This window comes from Lactuca serriola, chromosome 2 (assembly GCF_051521515.1).
Source record: "Lactuca serriola cultivar US96UC23 chromosome 2, Lser_US96UC23_V15, whole genome shotgun sequence".
NCBI lineage: Eukaryota > Viridiplantae > Streptophyta > Magnoliopsida > Asterales > Asteraceae > Lactuca > Lactuca serriola.
Genome location: NC_136409.1, coordinates 111,976,111 through 112,000,401, shown reverse-complemented (window position 1 = coordinate 112,000,401; position 24,291 = coordinate 111,976,111). Strand labels below are relative to the sequence as shown.

General features: G+C 34.4%; 1 protein-coding gene across 1 annotated transcript; it reads left to right on the top strand.

Moving 5' to 3' along the window:
- Positions 1–2,218: 2,218 nt before the first annotated feature.
- LOC145089473 (uncharacterized) lies at positions 2,219–2,998 on the top strand. Its single transcript, XM_079027909.1, has one exon. The coding sequence runs from the start codon at positions 2,219–2,221 to the stop codon at positions 2,996–2,998; it is 780 nt and encodes a 259-aa protein (XP_078884035.1).
- Positions 2,999–24,291: the final 21,293 nt, after the last annotated feature.

Sequence of the window (24,291 nt, the reverse complement as noted above, 5' to 3'; positions counted from 1 at the left end):
TAATCGAAACATTTTTGCTAACGATTCATCATCACAAGGAGTCTATCGTCCCCAACTCGATGCTCACATTCAATATCCACTACAATTTCAATACTAAAATGTTAGATAATATTACCCGGTTCAAGTCCACCGTCAATATTTTCAAACTTTGTTGTTTTTCCCGATCAACATTCGCCAAATCAACCTCAACTCCAAACCCAAACCCAAACTCAAATCCAAACCCAATAACAATTCCAACTTGTTGATGAGTTTGATGACTCGGAAGAAGAAGTAATGGTTCCCGAAACTCAACCCACACCACCATCACAACGATGTAAATGGAAAAACAAGCGCACGAGGGTGTTACACAACCGGGAAGACAAAAGCCGACAACATGGCTTCCACAATAAGAGCTAGTTTGGGTAAAATCTTGGGTTGACATTTTTGAGGATTCGAAGACGGGAAATGCACAACCAGGAGAGCATTTTTGGTTTTGCCATTTAGAACAGTTTTGGGAGGAGCCAGAAAAAGGTAACGATTACCGTACGAAACACCAACTGAATTCAGGTTATACAACAACCTAAAAAACAAACAAAAAAGCGGCTAAGGCAACGAAGAAATACTTCAAGAAGCTTTGCAATTTTACCTGGAGGAAGTCGGAAAACCATTCAAGTGGCATGTTTGTTGGAAATTATCGGTTAGATGTCCTAGTTGGAAAAAATACGAGCAATATTTTATTTTTGGAGTACAACAATCAAAGCGAACAAAAACGGACTCTAGTGGTTACATAATTTTCTCTGATGCTCGGGTCGATCTAGATTTAAATCAGGAGGGTGGACTCGAGCTAGAAGAAATTATCCGACCGATGGGTAGGGACAAAGCAAAGAGGAAGAGAAAAGATACTTCTTCGGGTGCATCAGATTTCTGCATAGACCTTGAAGAAATGCGGAAAACAACAGAGACGTTTAATCAATATAATCTTAATTTCTCCGAACGTTTTGCGTTCGACAAAGAAAAGAAGATGCAAGGAAGAAGGAGCGGACGGAGAGACAATAAATAGAGGATATAAAGTTCTTGATGGAAATCACTGACCATCTGTAGGGACCGACTCTCGAGCTTGTGATGAAGAATAGAGAAAAAATTATGAAAAAAATATTTTTCATAGATTGTTGTTGGGTTGTTTGATTTTTTGTTTGTGTTTTTTTTAAAATTTTTTTTTAAATTTTCTACTTTTTTAAAATTTAGGTTTATTGTATTTTTTATTTTAATTAATGAAATTCATTTTTTTAATTAATTTTTTTGGTTGTTTTTAATTTAAAAATTATAAATCATAAAAATCAATTAATTTTATTTAAAAAACAAAATAGTGAGCGAAACTTCTCACCCATTTTTTGTGTTTAGGTGAGAGAAAGGAAATTGAAAGAAATAATGATATGACCCACAAAAAGTGAGGGAAACTCTCCATCCATATATACCCTTTGGTCTTATAAAAATGCTATAAACTGATTGATAATTAAAATTATAAGTTTATAATGAAAAAATATAACCTTAAGAATTATTAAAAAATAAAAATTATTTAAAATGGATTTTGTTATGAAATATTAGTTTGTGAATGACCATTGGATTCTCCATTTCACCCATAACTCCCCATCATTATTTAGCATTAGTAACAACCATTTCAATGTGTTTTATGAATGTAATAATACACCATCATAATGTGCATTCATATTATAGCTCATCTTTCATCTTATTTGGATAGTATAAATAGTGAGCCATATGTATTAGGCACTTGATGATTTCATCACAAGTATTGGAATAAAAGTTCTCTCTACTCTTATTTCTTTCTTTACTTTATAATTTATATTGTTATTTGATCATATTTTATAACACGTTATCAGCACGAGGCTCTACCATAGAGTTCCAACTTCTTTCCGTTCTTGTCGTTGTCAGTACTTTCACTATGGCAAACATTAGCAAACTTGAGTTTATGGTTCTTGACATTAGTGGAAAAAATTATTTATCATGGATCCGTGATGCTGAAATCCACCTTGATGCTATGGATCTTGGAAACACCATAAAGGATGTAAATCCTTTAAATGAAGCATCAAGCCAAGAAAAGGCTAAGGCGATGATTTTCCTTCGCCACCATCTCGATGAAGGATTAAAAGCTGAATACCTCACTGTCAAAGATCCAGCTGATCTTTGAAATAATCTGAAAGAGAGGTATGATCATCAAAAAATGGTGATATTTCCTAGAGCTCGTTTTGATTGGTTACACCTTCGGCTACAAGATTTTAAATCTGTGAGTGAGTATAATTCGGCCATGTTCAAAATTACTTCCCAACTAAAACTATGTGGTGAGACTATAACTGATGAAGACATGCTAGAGAAAACCTTCTCTACTTTTCATGCCACTAACATGCTCATGCAGCAGCAATATCGTGAGAAAGGTTTTAAAAAATATTGTGAATTAATCTCATGTCTTCTTGTGGTTGAACAAAATAATGAGCTCTTAATGAAAAATCACCAATCACGTCCGACCGGTTCTAATCCATTCCCTGAAGTGAATGCGACATCATCTAATTATAACGGTCGTGGATCTAACCGTGGCCGTGGCCGTGGTCGTGGTCGAGGTCGTGGACGTGGTGGAGGCCGTCATAATAATCGTCCCAACAATAATAATAATATAAGTAACCACCAAAAGTGGGAAAATAACAAAAACCCACATTCTAATGATAAAAGTGGTCAAGGCAAAAAGAAAGTTGAAAATGTTGGTCACCGATGTGGAATGACCGGTCATTGGTCACGTACATGTCGCACTCCAAAGCATTTTGTTGATCTTTATCAAGCTTCTCTAAAATATAAAGAAGGAAAAAATGTGGAAACAAATTTTGTTCAAAATTATTTTTCCGAAGATCAACTAGAAATGAGACATTTGGATGTCGCCGATTATCTTGCCAACACGGAAGGGACAAACGGTGTTATAGATGGTGATGGAAGTACCCAATTTTTCCCATAAAATGAGATGGATATGGCATATCATGAAATTGTTGGTTTTCTAGTATCATTTTATTTTTTCATTATGTTTGTTTAAAGTCATTGTCATGGTCAAGAATAATATGTAGTTTTGTTTAATGTCATTTATGATTTTTATGTTATAGTCGTTTCATCAGAAGAGATCTCGATGATTCTTCTCAAAATAATAACATATGACTTTATTTATCTAAGTTGAATATTTCTTATTTCTTATTATTTTATTATATATTTCTCTTTTGAAGAGAAATATGGATATTCGCAAAAGAAATGAGGAAGATATATGTCTTGCAGATAGTGCAACAACACATAGCATTTTTAATAATGAAAAATATTTTACTTACTTATCAATTGGAGAAGCAAATGTTAATACAATAACGGGTAGTGCAAAAATGATTGAAGGCTCCGGAAGAGCGAATATCATATTACCACAAGGGACAATAATTACAATTGGAGATGCATTATTTTCATCAAAATCACCAAGAAATTTATTAAGTTTTAAGGATATTCGGTCCAACGGATATCATGTTGAAACAACCAATGATGGTGATAAAGAGTATCTCAATATTACGAAAATGATATCGGGTAAGAAAAGTCTTTTGGAAAAATTACCCGTATTGTCCTCCGGATTGTATTATACAAATATTAGAATGATTGAATCTCATACTATTGAAAATAAAAGGTATGATAACATCTACAAAGTTTGGCATGACCGGTTGGGCCATCCCGGATCAGTTATGATGCGCAAAATAATTAAAAGTTCAAGTGGACATTCCTTGAAAAACCAGAAGATTTTTCAAGCTAATGAATTGTCTTGTGTTGCATGTTCTCAAGGAAAATTAATTTCCCGTCCATCATTGAATAAAGTTGGGTATGAAAGTCCTAGTTTTTTAGAAAGAATTCAAGGGGATATATGTGGACCAATTCATCCACCATGTGGACCATTTAGATATTTTATGGTCTTAATTGACGCGTCAACTAGATGGTCACATGTGTGCTTATTATCTAGCCGTAATCTCGCTTTCGCAAGATTACTAGCACAAATAATCCGCCTAAGGGCACATTTTCCCGATTACCCAATTAAGAAAATTCGACTTGACAATGCTGCAGAATTTACATCACAAGCTTTTAATGACTATTGCATGTCGATTGGGATAACTATTGAACATCCTGTTGCATATGTTCATACACAAAATGGTTTAGCTGAGTCGTTTATCAAACGCCTTCAATTAATTGCAAGACCATTACTAATGCATTCTAAACTTCCTACATCGACATGGGGACATGCAATTTTACATGCGGCATCACTTATACGCATCAGGCCAACTAGTTATCATAAGTTCTCCCCTATTCAACTGGTTTGCGGCCATGTACCAAATATTTCCCATCTAAGGACGTTCGGATGTGCAATTTATGTACCCATTTCTCCACCTCACCGCACAAAAATGGGTCCTCAAAGAAGAATGAGAATTTATGTTGGATACGAATCTCCATCTATAGTAAAATATTTAGAACCATCAACTGGAGATTTATTTACAGCTAGATTTGACGATTGTCATTTTGATGAATCAGTTTTTCCAACATTAGGGGGAGAAATAAAGAAGCTGGAGAATAAAATCTCTTGGAATGAATTATCACTTTCAGTGTTAGATCCTCGTTCAAGTCAATGTGAACTTGAAGTGAAAAAGATAATTCATTTACAAAATATAGCAAATCAATTGCCAGATGCATTTACTGACCCTAAGAGAGTAACAAAGTCTCATTTACCAGCTGTAAATGCTCCAGTTAGAATTGATATCCCAGAAGGAAAAAATACAACTACAAATGAATCAAAGGCACGCCTGAAGCGTGGAAGACCAACCGGTTCCAAAGATAAAAATCCTCGAAAACGAAAGGGAGCAAATATAATTGATGGTCCAAAAGAGAAAACAGAATCTTTTGAAAAGATCAATGAAGCTCCAGAAGAGCCCAATGACATAACAAAAGAAACTGAGGTACCTGAAAATTATGAAAATGAAGAGATCTCAATAAATTATGTCATGACAGGAATAAGATGGAACCGAAATAAGATAGACGTCGACGATAATTTTTCATATCATGTTGCGTGCGAGATTATGGAAGAAAATGAGGATGTTGAACCTAAATCTATAGATGAATGTAGAAATAGAAAAGATTGGCCAAAATGGAAAGATGAAATAAACAAAGAGCTTAATTCTCTTACTCAACAAAAAGTTTTTGGACCTGTAATCCGTACACCAAACAGAGTAAGACCAGTGGGATACAAATGGGTATTTGTGCGCAAAAGAAACGAGAAGAATGAAGTTGTGAGATATAAAGCAAGACTTGTTGCACAAGGTTTTACCCAAAGGCTCGGAATTGATTATGAAGAAACATACTCTCCTGTGGTTGATGCAATTACATTCCGTTATCTAATAAGTCTGGCAACACATGAAAAATTGGAGATGCGTCTGATGGATGTAGTTACCGCCTATTTATATGGTTCACTTGAGAATGATATTTATATGAAAATCCCAGAAGGGTTTAAGGTGCCAGAAGCACAAACTCCTAATTCTCGTGAAGTATATTCGGTAAAATTAAATAAATCTTTGTATGGATTGAAACAATCTGGCCGGATGTGGTTCAATTGTTTAAGTACATTTCTTTTAAAAGAGGGCTATAAAAATGATCCATTAAGCCCATGTGTATTCATAAAAAGATCCGGATCAGAATTTGTGATAATTGCTGTTTACGTAGATGATTTGAACATAATTGGAACTTCTGGAGAATTGGAAAATGCCACTTCTTGTTTGAAAGAAAAATTTGAAATGAAAGATCTTGGTAAAACAAAATTTTGCTTGGGTGTTCAAATTGAGCACACCAAAAATGGAGTTTTTGTACATCAATCTAGTTATCTAGAAAAGGTGCTTAAAAAGTTTTATATGGATAACTCACATCCATTGAGTACCCCGATGGTAGTAAGGCATTTAGATGCCAAAAAGGACCAGTTTCGGCCTTGTGAAAAACATGAAAAACTTCTTGGTCCCGAAGTACCATATCTTAGTGCTATTGGTGCATTGATGTATCTTGCTAATAATACGAGACCTGATATATCTTTTGCTGTAAATTTATTAGCAAGATATAGTTCTTGCCCAACAAGAAGACATTGGAATGGAGTCAAACACATTCTTCGATATCTTCGAGGTACAATGGATATGGGCTTATATTATTCAAATTCATCAAATGCGGAGTTAATTGGTTATGCAGATGCTGGATATATGTTTGATCCACACAAAGCTCGATCCCAAACAGGTTATTTATTCACTTGTGGAGGTACCGCAATCTCTTGGCGTTCTGTTAAACAAACTTTAGTTGCTTCTTCTTCTAACCATGCAGAAATTATAGCAATTCATGAGGCAAGCCGTGAATGTATTTGGTTAAGAAATTTAACTCATCACATTCGTGAGGGTTGTGGTCTAACTTCTAACAGGGACGCTCCAACCATACTATATGAAGATAATGCGGCTTGTATAGCCCAATTCAAGGAAGGTTTTATCAAAGGAGATAGAACCAAACATATATCACCAAAGTTTTTTTTTTTACTCATGATCTTCAAAAAGAGCGTGGCATCAACATCCAGAAAATTCAATCAAGTAACAACTTGGCAGATTTGTTCACTAAAGCGCTCCCTACATCCAAATTTGAAAACATGGTACGAAATATTGGAATGCGACGCTTTAAGGAAATCAAGTGATGTGATGATCAGGGGGAGTTGGAAACATATTGTACTCTTTTCCTTAGCTATGTTTTTTCCCACTGGGTTTTCTTAGCAAGGTTTTTAACAAGGCAATTGTTCCAAATATCTATTATTAATCATGTACTCTTTTTCCTTAATAAATGGTTTTCACCATGAGGTTTTACCTATTAAGGTTTTAACGAGGCATGATACAATCGTCATTCAAGGGGGAGTGTTATGAAATATTAATTTGTGAATGACCATTGGATTCTCCATTTCACCCATAACTCCCCATCATTATTTAGCATTAGTAACAACCATTTCAATGTGTTTTATGAATGTAATAATACACCATCATAATGTGCATTCATATTATAGCTCATCTTTCATCTTATTTGGATAGTATAAATAGTGAGCCATATGTATTAGGCACTTGATGATTTCATCACAAGTATTGGAATAAAAGTTCTCTCTACTCTTATTTCTTTCTTTACTTTATAATTTATATTGTTATTTGATCATATTTTATAACAGATTTAAATTTATTGCAATACCAAAAATAAATTACAGAACGTTAACAGTGTAATTAACATTATTTACAAAAAAAAGTTATAATGTTTTATTACTGGGATAGTTTTTTAGAGTTTTTAATAATTTTGGAATTTTAAAGTTTGATAAGTTAATATTAATGTAGAGAACACTACATAAAAAATAAAAGACTATAAATAACCCGTCACTGCTATAAATTTTAAAATTATCTAATTATATCTTTATTTATATATTTCTAATAAATAATCAAATTATTTGACTTTGAAATTAAAATAAAAAAAATTGTTTTGGTGTAAGAATAATAAATAAGACTGGGATTGATTGTTCAGATATCACTTTCAATTCTTTAATAATTGTTTATATATACACGGTAAACAGTTTATGATACGAAACAAAATGATGATTAATGATGGTTTTGAATTTTCAATATGGTGCGATTAAAATCCTCTACTATATAAATTCGTAATGCCTTTTTTCTATTTTGAATTTAAATTATCTTGTAATTAGTACATGCTATAGTGTATCGTAATATGTTACAATTATATTGCAAATTACACATCGTATTCGAATAAATTATCATGGCGATACAAATTCGTTTTCTTGGTTGAGCATTCCTTGTAAAAAACATGAACCATAACTGAAAAATCAATTAGCGGTTCAGTTAACCCAAGCGAAATTTTCAAAAAATTTGGTTAAGTTAGGCACGGATTTTTGGTTTTTCGGTTTTTGAATTACTTGAACACAACTATTTAGCTCATTGTTCACTATTTCAAAAAATTTGGTTAGGTTCTACAATGATTTTTGATTTTTCGGTTTTTGGATAACCTGAACATAGCTATTTAGCTTGTTGCTGTTTAACTGTATTCTATAACTATTATCTCTAGACAGCTTGCTCTTAAAAGAAAATACATTGAATGGTATTATCAATTATATCATACAAGTTACTTGCACTGAAAAGCAACATCAAATATTTAATAAATATTTCGCATTAATTTGTATAGAAAAGTACTTTTTTCTAACATTTTAAACATCTTATTAAATTAGTGCTTACTTAAATCCCTATATATATGTGTGTTATTTTGTTATCACTTTGTCATAAATGAGTCGTTTTGTTTGTCTTGAGAAATTATTTTGTTTTTTAAAAGATAGGGCTTAGATTTTGATGATTTTGATAGAGGTATTATCATGTTATTACAATAATAAAGTACAATAATTAGAATTAATATTTTTATTAAAAGAAAATAGATTGAATGGTTTTATCAGTTATATCATACAAGCTACTTGTACTGAAAAGCAACATGAAATAAAAATAAATATTTTGCTTTAATTTGTATAGAAATTTACTTTTTGCTAACATTTTAAACATCTTATTAAATTAGTGCTTAATTAAATCCCTATATATGTGTGTTATTTTGTTATCACTTTGTCGAACATTCTCTAAATTCTATATGATGGTTGTTAAGCCTTTTGTTCATGTATTTTTTTTGCTTTTAATTTGCACAACTGAAAATGTATGTGGCAAAAGGCTTGTTGCCGAGGAAAAAATACCCCCTCTAGTTCCAAACTTGTTTAAAGCTATCCAACAAGTTCTTAGCTTGTTGGATACCGTCACTACGATTCTCGATAATGTTGAGGATACTGGTAATGTTGGAGAGATGGCTATAACTGGGTTGTTAACTAAAATTCTTCAACGACTGCAGGGAATTCTTCAACAACCCAATGTTAGGGTTATAGGAACGCCTATAGGAGAGTTCATGGGTGATACTAGAGAAAGGCCCGATTTTGAGTTTAACAATGGAGGAGCAGGAGGAGGTGTTGGTGGTGATGTTGGTAGCACACCTGGAGGTGGAATTTAAGTTAAATTAATGCAACTTAAATATCTCTTTATGTTGTATTGTTCTCCTTTAATTAATAAATCCGTCAGTGTTTTAAGTCATATATATATTTATATGAATTCTTTTTAAGAAACACTTTGAGCTATCAATCGTAGTTAACAAGTTAATTTTATAATCTATTCTACATATCCAAAATCATCCTTCCAAACAAATTTCAATTAGCCACATGAAGGTGTATAATGAGTTTTGAGTTATTTTTCATTAAAGTATTTTGGCATATCATAATTTAGTCTACGTACTTTAAAAATATAGAATACGACTTTGAAACCAACAAATATATCTTATACGGTTGTTGTGATCAAAAGCTTAAACAATCAAAAAGAAATGAAGGATTCAACAATTCCAAATATGGTTTCTAACAATCTTTTACCTTAATTTGTGTAAACATGAAATTAATCATATTTTTAACAATCTTTTTGTATTTAAGAAAAAGTAGGGTTTAGACCGTCCGTACGATGCTTCGGAAGCCCGGGATATTAGAAAATGCAGCTTGACATGGATAATATTTGTGGGAAAAATGTTGAGACAACTTTCAACATAGTTACTATGCGTAATATGCACATTAAACTATGCGTAATATATATAGACAAAGAAAAAGTTTTTGTGTTTCATTAAACAAATCATGTAGACAATTTATATAGATTGTTTTTTGTGGTGTTTTTGAAAAAATCACTAAAAAATTATTTTATTTTAAAATAATCCATGTATTCAGATAATCACTTTTTACCGTCTAAATTAGTAAATATTTAAAGATTCCATAGGTTTTTGTAATTTTCTATTAAAATAAATAATCATAGTTTTTTTCATAAACAATACCAAAGTTTAAAGATTTTTTCTAAATATTTTGTTGTTTGTTAAATATGATTTATAAAAACGAAAACTATAAAAAGAAGTTTTGTGAAGGATAAAAAACGTAACTTTAATGAGCACGGTAACTTCTTTGTAATTTATATATAGAATGTGATTCACAAATTTCAATAATCTACATATGGTACAATGACATTTATACAATATCAAGTAAAAAATAAAAATATCAAAATAAAGTTTTGATAAAAACAACATAAACGTTTAGTATGTTTAAATAAAAGTATCATTAATAAAAACAAATACTATAAAAAGTTAATAAGGAACAAAAAAAAGCATAACATTAAAATGTATTAAGGGATCAAAATTGTAAGTTATAAAATACCAAAAGTTTAATTTTAAATTATCAAAGGTGAAAACTGTGAAAACTACTGCATCAAAATTTCTTAAGGGAGAAAAATATAAATATGAGAATTACTAAAGCTTAATTTCAATTTTCAAAAAGATTATTCTTGCCACTTTGTACTTTGTATTATATGGTGAAAGATATATATAATTTGATTTGTCTTTATCAATTTTGAGTCTAGAAATAGCAATTGAAAATAAATAGTGAAAAGCTATCACATACTTTTTTGGTAATATATATATATATATATATATATATATATATATATATATATATATATATATATATATATATATATATATAGGTTCAGGTTCATTTGAGACTATTTTAATTTTGTGATACCGTGAAACCAAATTTAAAAATAATTTTAAAATGAAAAATAAATAGAAAAATCCAAAAATTCTTTTTTTAAATATTATTTTTGGAACTTGAATTAACTAAAAAGAAATAAAAAAATATTCCGTTTTTTTTAAATACGTGAAATATTCTAATAGAATATATTACACTGACATATTCTAAAAAATAATTTTAAAATGCAGAATAAATAGAAAAATCTAAAAATTCTTTTTTTAAATATTATTTTCGGAACTTGAATTAACTAACAAAAAATTAAAATATATTCCATTTTTTTTTTGAAAAATACGTGAAATATTTTAATAGAATATTACACCGACATATTCTAAAAAATAATTTTAAAATGCAGAATAAATGGAAAAATCTAAAAATTCTTTCTTTTTTTAAATATTATTTTCGGAATTTGAATTAACTAAAAAAAATAAAAATAAATTCGATTTTTTTTGAAAAATACGTGAAATATTCTAATAGAATATTACACTGTACATATTCTAAAAAATAATTTTAAGATGCAAAATAAAAGGAAAAATCCAAAAATTCTTTTTTTAAATATTATTTTCGGAACTTGAATTAACTAAAAAAAATTAAAAAAATAAAAAAATTCGTCTCACGATCTCACAAAATGTAGGTGGTCTCAAATGAATATATATATATATATATATATATATATATATATATATATATATATATATATATATATATATATATATATATAAAAGTTTTCTTTTTGATTTTTCATTTTCATTTGACATGTTCGTCGAAATTTTTTATTGCTCTTTGTTCCATTAAAAGTATTTATTTTTTCGTAGTGTATATGTTTCATTTCATCCCAATTAATTACTTAATTCGTTAACCCAATTAACTTTACTGTAGAGTAAAGAAATCTGATTTTAAGTCATTTCCATATTTCTACTTCATCAACCTCCGTTCTGTTCCATTATCCTTTTAGCACCTAATTGATTTGTTCTCTACTCTTCCGGTAATCAACCCAAAATCAACTTAGGGATCAGCTATTCCTCAATAATTGTCTTTGTTTAATAAATTAGTTCTTGTGCGTTTGGATAGCTTATTGTATTGACATCAATATATAAAAGTTTTGAATTTATATCAACTGTTCGATAAAATGTCTCCTAAATTGTGTTTTTTAGTTTCTTTGTTTTGGGGTTTTTGGTTATCAATTTCACAAATAACGAAAAGTCTAACTTTTGAAAGCATGTTTAAAGAAATAAAGAAAAGGTTAACAACAAGAATTGGGTTTTGGACGATCTAATATTTGATTGAAGAACCATTGAAAATATATACATGAATATTGGTTGAACAGCAAGCAAAAAAAACAAAAATTAAAAAAAAAAAGAACCTAGATCAGTAGACAAAATAGAATAAAAAAACCAAATCAAAATCAATCTCCTTTATTCTCCTTCAAGATGGAGCGTGAAGATCTCAAACACCCATCTTGTAAAGTAAGAAATGAAAACGTGTTGTTACAAGAGGTTTGGTAAAATTGTCTGCCAGTTGATTGGTGGTAACGATAACACAAGGAGTAATTTCTTTGGACTCTACACGCTCACGAACACAGTAGCAATCCATTTTAACATGCTTTGTTCATTCATATTGTTGGCAATATGGCGAGTGACTTGATTATCAAAGTAAAGAGGAGTTGGTTCTGATTAAGGTGCTTCTAAATCAGAGAGCATCCAACAAAGCCATAAGCTTCACTAACTGTCATTGCCATCAACATGTACTCAGCTTTATCACTCAACTTTAGCAGAAGAGCGAGAAACAACAAATTGTTTCTTGGTTTTCTAGGATACAGGAGCACCTCCTAAAGTAATAAAATAACCAGTTCTTGACTTTCTGGAAAAAGGACAACCAAGACAATCTAAATCACAATATGCTATAAGTTTTAAATTTCCCTTTGCTGGGAGAAAAATTCCTTGTCTTGGTGTAGTTTTAAGATACTGTAAAATACGCATTGCATCATCCCAGTGAGGCTTTCATGGAGAAGAGACGAACTAGCTTAGCATATTTACGTAAAGAATGATATCTGGACGGTTAACTTGTAAGTAAAGCAACCTTCCAACAAGACGTCTATATTGTCCAAGATCTACAACTAGAGCATCTTCAATAGCATCTAGATGGATGTTTTGATCTATGGGAAACTGGCTAGGTCTGTAGCCTTGTAGACCATTGTCGTTTAAAATGTCTAACGTACACTTGTGTTGACTAAGTACAATGTCATTAGTGGTGCGTGATACTTCAATGTCGAGGAGATATTTTAAGGGACCAAGGTCCTAGATACTAAATTGATCGTCTAGATAGATCTTGATTTTTGCTATGTGGTGATTGTCATTCCCCAAAAGGGTGACATCATCTACATATATGAGAGTGGCAAGGTAAAGTTTGTCTTTTTCGAGGGTAAATAGAGAGTTGTAGCTTAGCATATTTACATAAAGAATGATATCTGGACGGTTAACTTGTAAGTAAAGCAACCTTCCAACAAGACGTCTATATTGTCCAAGATCTACAACTAGAGCATCTTCAGTAGCATCTAGATGGATGTTTTGATCTATGGGAAACTGGCTAGGTCTGTAGCCTTGTAGACCATTGTCGTTTAAAATGTCTAACATACACTTGTGTTGACTAAGTACAATGTCATCAGTGGTACGTGATACTTAAATGTCGAGGAGATATTTTAAGGGACCAAGGTCCAAGATACTAAATTGATCGTCTAGATACATCTTGATTTTTGCTATGTGGTGATTTTCATTCCCCAAAAGGGTGACATCGTTTACATATATGAGAGTTGCAAGGTAAAGTTTGTCTTTTTCGAGGGTAGATACTAAATTGATCCTCTAGATACATCTTGATTTTTGCTATGTGGTGATTGTCATTCCCGAAAAGGGTGACATCATCTACATATATGAGAGTTGCAAGGTAAAGTTTGTCTTTTTCGAGGGTAAATAGAGAGTTGTCAGCATTGGAGTGTCAGAAACCAATCTTTTGATGTGCCTCAGTGAATTTGTTGTACCAATTTCTTGAAGCTTGTCGTAATCTATATAATGACTTTGTGAGACGATAAACACGGGTATCGTTCTCCTTTAAAAAGCCTTGGGGTATTTTCATGTACATTTACTATTGAAGATCACTATGTAAAAATGTGTTGTTTACATCTAATTGATGGATGGAACAATTTTTCTGAACAACAACAACCAACATGGTGCATAGGGTTACTAATTTTTCAACCGGGGAAAAGGTCTCATGGAAATCAACTCCTTCTATCTATGTGAAAACCTTTGCGAGAAGCCTCACTTTATATCTTTCTATTTCACTCGTCCTTTTGTATTTGATCTTCTACACCAACTTCGAATCAATGTCCTTCTTTCCAGGAGGTAACATCACTCGATTCCTCGTGTTGATAGTTTCGAAAGAAATGATCTCCTTTTGCATGGCATGTCTCCAATGTGGATTTTTACCTTCTTGAAAAAAATTGTTTGCGCTCATTTTGAGTGGAGATGGCAATAAGATAAGATTTATGAGATTTAGTGAATTTTTATAAGACACAAAGTGAAAAAGAGGGTATACCATTGAGGTCACTTGGTTGGCACTAAAGGAAGGATGGTCTATCGATGCATGCAGATCAGTTTCACATTCATCAAGATGAAGAGGTCGTGTTTTAGTCCGTGCAAGTCGATTGGACGTGTCTATGGGTATTGGCAAGGTTGAACCACTAGCAGAGGTAGCAACGAGTTGCTCTGTGGTAGGTGCTTCTTCAAAGTTGGGCTCAAAAGAACCATCTTGATTTGTTGTTGCTCCTGTCGTGGGTTGTGGGTTGGATGTTATGGGTTCCAGAAGTGATTGACATATGAAAATTTCATTTTCCTTTTCATTGTGCTCTACTTCTTGGTATGTTTTATTAGTTTGATACGAAAAAGATCACTCAATGAATTTTACGTCCCTTGAAACTATGAACTTCTTTTTTTTGTAGATCATATACGTGATATCCTTTTTGACCTTGACGATATCTTTTGAAGACACAACCCCTCCCATTTTCATCAAACTTATCTTTTCATGCCTTATTGTCCTTTATATATGTCAAGCAGCCGAGAACACACCTATGATTATATTGTAGTTTTTTATTAGAAAGGATTTAAAAGGGGATCTTGTTGTCGGTTGTTCGTGAAGGTAACCTGTAGACGATGCAAGCAACAGTAAGGATACATTCTCCATAAAATTCTATAGGTAGACTAGATTCAAAACATAGCGCTCTTGCAATTTCTGAAAGATGCCTATGTTTTCTTTCAACACACCGTTTTATTGTGGAGGTATGTATACATGAGGTCTCTAAAATAATGCCATGATATTCACAAATTCTCCTTCATTTTCGTTGCGTATTCTCTTGATTCTTCCATTGAATTAGGTCAAAACCATGTTGTAAAAATTAACTAAGAATGAGCTTGTGTTGGACTTGGTTTTCATCAAGTAGACCTATGTGGTTATACTATAATCATCAACTATTGTAAGAAAATATCAAGCTCCTATCATTGAAGGTACCTAATACCCACCCCATATATCACGGTGAATTAACTCAAAACATGAAGTGGTTGTAATATCCCAAAAATCAAGGTGAAAATTTCATTTTTCAAAACAACCCAAAACCTTAATTGTTTACAAAATATAGTTTCCAAAGTGTAAAATCACAAATCATAGTATCCCGATGATACTAGATAACTAACCTGCTGAATCCAGGCTAAAATCTTTCGCACAATGCCTGTGAACTGATCTTGCCTACAAACTAAAATAACCATCGAACACTAGAAACCCACCATATAAGGAAACGACCTCACATTACTCTACTAAAGATTCATGGCATGCAAATGGCATATAACATTTCTTGAAGATATAACCCAACATAAGCAGAGAAATAAACCAAATATATGCTTACCTAAACTGATGCAAGATTCCAACAACATAAAGACTAATATATATATATATATATATATATATATATATATATATATATATATATATATATATATATAGCTCGAAAGAAAAGAAAAAAAAATACATACCAGTAATGTCGCCTTTTGGAGTCCTGACCTCTCCTGTCTGACACTGCACGACTCAACTCCTTCCCGCTGAGTCTACTTCCCTACCCTCGCGTCCATTATTGATCGTTAAAGTAGTTGGCGCAGGCGCACTCACTACTCCTCCCCTCAACATTGCACAATCGGCCTTCTTGTGGCCCACCTGATCGTAGTGAAAACATGACGGGCTTGCCCCCTGAGGACAATCCCTGCAGACGTGACCAACCCTGCCATACTTGTAGCAACCCAAACCCTTGGAATGAAAAAATCAGTTATTTAGTTTCCCGCATTTTCTTCACTAACCTCGGCCCTATTGGCCCCTCAAACACTGATTAGAAGCTTTGGGTCTCTTCCCGGGACCCTCCACTGTATGCACTTGCTCTGATCCCCTCTTCCTGATAGGCTCCAAATCGATCTCCTTCTCTCGGGCTCTAGAAACCATATCATTCAGGGTCTCGCACCCTGAAATACTCACAAACTGTCTGGTGTCATCCCACAACATATCATGATACCTAACCTTCTTCATTTCCTCATTTTTTGTATACTGCGGTACCAATAAATCCCTCTCCCAGAACTTGGCAGTGATCTCTACCATAGTCTCAATAGTCTGGCAGAGATCTAGAAACTCTAGTACCAACTGCTGCACCTCAATCATAGTAGAAAAATCAGCTCGGAAGCTGGTCGATAAATCATCCTATGAGATAGCATCAACAACATCATCACCAAACTCACTACCGACCTCCTCCCACAAATCTCGTGCAATGTCCTTCAATAGGCAGGAAGCATATCTGACCTTCGCATCCTTGGGGTAGAAACTCGTCCTGAATGCATTAGCCATATCTGTTAACCACCTCCTATTGATAATGGGTTCCCTTTCCCCATGGAATGCAAGAGCTCCACAAGCACGAAACTCCAAGAAAGAAAGAGTGTAAGCTCCAATGACAGCCATAATCTCAGCATGGAATGCGCCCAAGAGCTGGCCCAAGGTATCCAAAATACTGCGAGAAATCTACGATGAAATGAGCTCCCATAACTGCTTGCTAATCAGCTCAGCACCTGCACCTGATTTGGAACCCGAACCAGAACAAGAATCAACTCCCGGAGTGCTCATCTCCAAACTGAAATACAACAAGCCAAAAATCAAAACATACCCAAGAATCCTCCTCCCATCAGCATCCTAGATTCTCCAAGACTCTCACTGATTTGAGTATGGATCTTGTGCTTTTAGTAGTACGGGCCCAATACTACTTTCCATATTTGTCCATACTTTACTCAGCAATCCTCCTGAATCCTCTAAGTCACTTCCTCAAACCAATGCACCAAAACTCACTAAACCACACCACTAAACCCACTGAAGCATATCCTATGCTTTCCTAGGTTCCCGACATCACCCAGTTCTCAATTGCTGAACGATTCCCGTTAATGTCAAGTAGCTACCTCATAAATATAGTCACATACAACAGATATCAGATAATCCTTCGAGTAAAAGACTCAATTCTAGAATGGTTGGACTCAAACTAGAGTTGCGCCATAAGGCCAAGTCCATCACTTTAGATTATCCAACATGTGCCACATGTGACTTAGGATATTCACTTTGTAGCTAACTCACATTGCTAAGAGTCTCACAAAGCACAAAGCAAGCAACATTCGGACAACAGAAAATATAACCATCATACTCTAATCAAGCCATTTTATTCACGCGACATGAGTCCATACTAGCATGCAATCCCAAAGCTCATATTATACAGCACATAAAAGGCATCTCTCCGATCATATAATACTAAGCAGATCCTTATCCCTAATCTATCATGCAATTCTCATAATCATAACATATATCATAATAAACGTGTATTGGTATTTTGGGAACCACCTACTCGAGCTTGGCTAATTGCACGCATCACACCCCTTTCTTTTATTAGAAACTCCTTTTTAATTAAATGTTTACTTTATAAAAAAATTCACCAAACCCTCAGTTTGAGTTCAGACACACCCGAGAGTATGTCCAAATCCCTCAAACCAAGGCTCTGATACCAACTTGTAACATCCAAAAAATCAAGTGTAAAAATTGCATTTTTATTAAAATCAGAACAACATTGTAATTTTATCAAAACATTTAAAATTATTTCAAATAAGACAATTATAAGAGTTCATTCCCAAAGATCACACATTAGGGAAAACACGGGTGTATGCATTGCGATCAAGCAGTGCCATTTTCTTTCGAAACGGAAGTAGTTGAAACCATAAACAACAAAGTGTAAGCACAAAGCTTAGTGAGTTCCCCAAATACCATATACCAGACATATCAAACAAGCCTTACATAACATACATAATCATGGGCCATACATATCACACATAAACATAATCAGTAAGAGTGATATATGCCAACCATAGTCTTGCCATTATGCCATGAGCCGCCTCGTGGTCTTCTTTGCCAGGCTAGGGCCACAACCTTGGGTCTTATAGTGAAGTTCCAGGAGCCACCACTTGGTCTTCCATGCAAGTATCACAAAGACAACTAGCATACAATCGACAACTACTTAACTAGCATCTGTTACAGACAAGTGCCAAGAGCTGCCTCCTCGTCTTCCATTCGAAATGCCAAGTGTCACCCCCAAGTCTTCCTACCATACATAAACCAGATGGGGCGGCATTGGTGCCTTTGATCCATTAATAGTGAGGAGACTCACCTCGAATGTAGAAGCTCACTAAAAGAATTCCCTAGTTGCTACCCTGATGACACCTCCGAACTATCAGATCAAAATGACACCAAATTAGCAATTGGAATCCATCCAAAGGCCCACCAAACATACTTGGGGTAAAATGAAAATTTTACCCATGACCCCAACATGAACCAAAACTAAAGCCGAAAACCAAAAAGATCCATAAAGGCCCAGTAATGGCCTAATTTTCCAAATCGGGCCAAATCCCATATGGTTCTTATTCTAATACCTTAATTTTCTTGATTACAAAATTGATTACCTCAAATACCCCCTTAGAATATCTTGATCAAAGGCTAAGGTCAAAACTCAAAGTCAACTGCCTGAGTTGACCCAACTTGCCGAGTTTTTCCTTCAAATCGTCGAGTTCATCTAACAATCTGTGAAGTCAGGAAAAGCGGAGCCAACTCGCCGATTTTATCCTAAAATCACCAAGTTCGCCTGAAACCCACCCATTAATATATTAAGGTTACATTATCGACTCCAGGGACTCCACAACTTAGATCTCGACCAATATGAGATCAAGAAGGGTAAAGTTGCCAACCCTACCCCTAGGAACCACCTTAAGGGGTCCAAACCCTAGCCCTAGATTTAAAAGAGTGAGTGCTTAACCATTAAGCACTTATTGTCGCAGACAATACCCCAAAAAAGCTTATCTGACCCCATAAGGCTAGATGCCCACATAAAGTTTCCATCTTTAAGCTTAAGCATGACCACAAGGAGATTAAAAGCTCAAAAAGGGCTAAATGAATGCATGAAATTGGCACCTTTATGCCAAAAGAGCTCATGTAGACTTTAGATCTGAATGGATAATCACTTGGGACTTCTACTTCCCCAACAACCACCCATCAATGGCTAAAAGCATAAAATCGTAACCCAAGAAGAGAGCTAAGAAAATCTTAAGCAAGGTTAGAGCTTTATACATAAAATGTGCTAGAAATAGAGCAACGAAACAAGATCTGAAAGCTCCTACTTGAACCACCACCTGGCAGCAAGCTTCTCTTCCTTCAATAAGCTTCAAACACACCAAAACAGACCCACAATGAGTTCACATTACTCAAGGAGGATCTAGGGTTTCAAGATTAGGGTTAGGGGCTATGGAGGCTGGGAATGAGGTCAACACCTAGAACTTAAAGTGTTTAAATTGGGTGTAAAACCCTAAAATTAGGGTTTCTCAAACAACGTCCAACTCGTCAAGTTTCCTTCACCAACTTGCCGAGTTAGTCCATAAAAATGCGTGTCCCAAAAGCCTCCAACACATCGAGTTGTCCACTATCAACACGACAAGTTTATCCATAGAAAAGGAGATTTATTCCATAATTGATCTTCTTAATTTCGGGTGTTACAAAAAGATCACAAAACAAAGGACCGACTCGTACCCAAGTCAAATAACACAAGAGTAAGCAAAGAGTTCATTAATAACATACCTATTAGAAGAATAAACATAAGCATACCATAAAAATAATTGACAAAAAAATAAATAGAAACTTACTAGTAACGATGCTTGGCGTTGCTCTGGCCTCTTCGATAGTGAGTTAAAAATCACAGCCCCAAGCCCTTGGGGGCTCCACCTTCCCTTGGTGCCATTGGTGATCCTCAAAGTAGCTGGCACCGTGGCCTGCATCGGCTTGGGGGCGAGCAATGGATCCTTTACCTTCATATGGCCAACCTGATCACAGTGGTAGCAAATCTTGGTACTTGAAGCTGGAGCCAGCAGGCAACAATCCCTCACATAGTGTCCCTCCGTGCCACATTTGTGACATCCAAAAATAAGCCGACAAGGACCCTCGTCAACCTTGTTGCACATTCGAGAAGTACGACCCCTCTAACTCCCAGACCTCAGATCAACGGTTTTAAACCTCTTCGCTGTAGGCCGCAACTTGACAATGGCCTGCCTCTATGCATTCGAGGTGTGATCCATAGCACTAGGTAGACATGAATTGACTAATGTATACCTTGATCACGTTCAAGTACTGATTCATTTGATCTTGCTAAGAAGCAGCACACTCATGGCAAAATATAGCTCTATTTATAAACATCTTGGTGATCTCCATCACCGACTCGATCCCCTACCCCAGGTCAAAATAATCCTGGGCCACCCTCTCCCACTCCGCGAATGGACCATATTGGGAGCGGAATATCTAAGAGAACGACTCCCATGATGCTGCAGCTTGCTTCTCTAGGGTGTATGAACTAGTAACTAGCCTCCACTAATCGTTCGCTCCAGACTGAAGAAGGTTCAGAGTTCACTTAACCTTATGGTCAGCTGGACAAGAGCAAGTGATGAATCATCCATTAACATCTGACAACCACCTTATTGCAATGATTGGATCCTGAACCTCGTTAAACACCAGGGGTTTCATATTGTTGATGTCCCGGTACTAAAAAGCCCTTCCAGCGCCAATCCTTGCAACAACAACAACTGGGGTGGCTGTAACAACAACAGTCTATGAAAGTGCAACATATCGGTCGTTGAATAACTCGATTATAGCAGTTTTGAAAGACCCAAAAAGCTCTAGTATTTTCCCTTGGATAATAGAAAAAACCTCCTCACAAATGATCTACCTAACCTGATCCTGAGTGAATCCTGGCCCCTCCTGGCCACCTGTTCAGGCTCCTGATCTGGATCAAGTCTCAAATCGCCTCGAAACCACCATACTTAAAATAAACAAGTGATATATCAGATGATACACATATCATACGATAGGAACCATTTCCAATAAAACCCTAGTGGTTATTACTTCCCTACTACGTGTACGAGTCTTGTGCTTCTAGTAGTACAGGCACATACTACCTTCTACACCTACCCGTATTTGTCTTAGAAGATCACCACAAAAACCCTAACTAGACTCACTTATACACTCGTACACCCTATTCTCACTTCCTAGAGAAAGGATAGACATTCCTCGACTGATCGATTGTCACCACATAACTCATCCATGAAACTTCCACTAACCCTGTAGCACTCGTTTATGCTAATCATATATAACACTGGATCCTATAGACAATCGAATACTTGATTCTACCCTAAGCCCACAACCAAACAAGGAATAGGAAATAAGGCTAAATCAAATATTCTCAGGATATAAAATCGTATTTATGTATAATTTTGATGCATACACTAATCAACTATAGTAATGATGTCAAGTTCATAAAAGGAAGAACACCAGACTATCATACATCACATAATCAGACAATTCTATCATGCAATTCCTAAAGATCCCTAGCCTATCACTAGCATGTTGTTCTACATAACTTAATAATAGTTAATTGTTTCATAACTTGGTATATACTTACTGTCTCCGACTGATCCTACATATCAGATCCTTCCATGGTTACTTTTGAAAACAAGTTTTAAACTCATTTTAAAACATTTGCAGATCCTTTGTTTGAGTCTGGACTCGCACAAATGCTTATCCAATTATCTAAAATCAGGGCTCTGATACCAACTTATAAAACCTCGAAAATCACAATAAATTTTAAGTTTTCAAAACACCCATAATCAGAAAATGTTTACAAATTCATTGTTTCTAAAGTGTTTATCAATATAAGAGTATCCCAAAATCGTAAGTCCATAAAACAAGAGGATGTGTATGGTCATGCTTTCACCTTACCGCGATCATCAGAAGTACCTAAAACAATAAACTAAAACCGTAAGCCAAAGCTTAGTGATTTCCCCCAAAGTACCACCATATAAAACATATCAATGAACAGGATGCAAACATGAGCCTTCAGGTTGATTGGATCGTCTCGTTGGGCCTAAAGTCTATCCAGACCGCCCCGAGTATCATGTACTTCAACATAAAGTAGGACCGCCTCAACCCAACCAACCATCATATATCGACATACACATAATAGATAGACATATAATCGGACAACGGAGAAACAAGCAGATCTACAAATCACTACCGCATGCTAACATCCTACAGGATACCGATCTCACAGATCTCTACAACATAATGACATACTATCGTGTAACATGATATCCAACCTAATGGACCAGCCTTGGTCCCTTTGACCCGTAAGTATTATCCCCTCCTAACCACAAGTATTACATTATCTGGACCAAAATGTAATAAATCTCCGTGAAAGGGGTTAAAAGTAAAAATACCTCAATATAAGATGTTACACTATTAAATCAAATCCAGATTCAAAGCATAATTAATTCATAATATGAATGCGAAAGGCATAAATTTGAATGAAATAAGTTCATATTTTATTAACCATTAAGCAAGACAATTAAACAAACCAATTTCAATAGAAAAATGTAACACAGTTGACATTTCAAACCTATTATTGAAAATTAAACACAAATCAAACAAAATCAGAGGGATAAGCTTAAGAACTTTCGGATGATGATTTTGTGCGATGTTAGATGAAGGAGGGTTGTATGCAGCAACAGCTGGTGTCGCTCATCTGGTGGTGAGTGACTGCCCTTTACTAAGGATTGCGTTGATTTTTTGATGAGTTTCGGCGTTGTGCAGTGCAGCGACACTAAGTTCCAGTGGATGGCGGTGGCTATGGAGTGTAACTTCAGGCGATTTATATGTAGTTCTTGTTAGTTGGTATAATGAATTCATGGTTTCTTAGTTAAAACTCAAGAAAAACTGGAGAGAAAATCAGAATAGAGAGAAGAGAGATGTAAGCTGAGTTGGGAGTGGGACAAATGTCTTTTTAAGTGGAGACCAATAGTTAATTTTATTTATTTATTTTTTATATCTAATCTTGGTGGGACCCATTTTTAAGTGGGGGTCATGCACCCCTACTTATAATGAATTGAATCAGCAACTACAAATATTAGAAGGGTTTGTAAAAACTTTAAAGTAAGCTTATTTGTAGTACACATGATACTGTTGCGGTTCGAAGGTTGTGATGTGTCCAAATTATCTTAGATGTTTGTAATATCAAATGTTTGATTGTATTTTATTTTAAGGACTACGTTTGTAACAAAGATTAGATGTCGATGTCCTTATATTTTTTGTGTGCTTTCAGTTTTCCCTATAAATATGGGAAGGATACTTTTAGTGGTAGAGAGATTTTCCTGATTGTATTTGTATTCTCTTTCAACCTCTGGTATTCAACTGATCAAGCAGTATAACGTGCCAAATATATTATATTTAGATATCTTGTTCTAAATCTTTTCATACTCTGATTTTGTTTGAGAACTCGATTCAATTTGAACTACATTTGGTATCAGAGAAAGATTCATACATACTAGATCATGTTCTGAATTATTGAAAAAGTTTTTGAATCTAGTTCTCATTTTAGATTTCAATTTTTAGCTCTTTTGCATCAGAAAATCATCTTAGATCTGATGTTGTGATTCAATTCTGCATTCTAATTACTAATTTGAGTGTTCGATTGGTGAATTACAAGTATTTTAGTTGTTTGATCTTATTCAAATTCAGGCTTTTCTCAAAAGCTCTTTGTACATCAATGGAGAACTTCAACATGAACACAATGATGTCTTACTCTCATCTCCTAAGTATTATGATTAGTGGGCAGATAGAATGGAGGATAACTTGAATGTAATCGATGAAGACTTATGGAAATGTATTCTCGGTGAAGTTCATCCACCTTCTGTTGTTTAGAGTATTGGAACTTCTTCCAATAATCAAAAGGTCCAAGAGCTCGCTGAAAATTTGTTCAAGAATGAGAAGAAATGCATGAGAGAACTCAGAGGTGCTTTGCCTCCTGTTGTTTACAATTACGTTCGTAGTTCTAAATCTGCAAAAGA

Excerpts from the sequence above, each read along its gene's own strand:
- LOC145089473 (XM_079027909.1), top strand. The coding sequence starts at position 2,219 with ATGGTGATATTTCCTAGAGCTCGTTTTGATTGGTTACACCTTCGGCTA.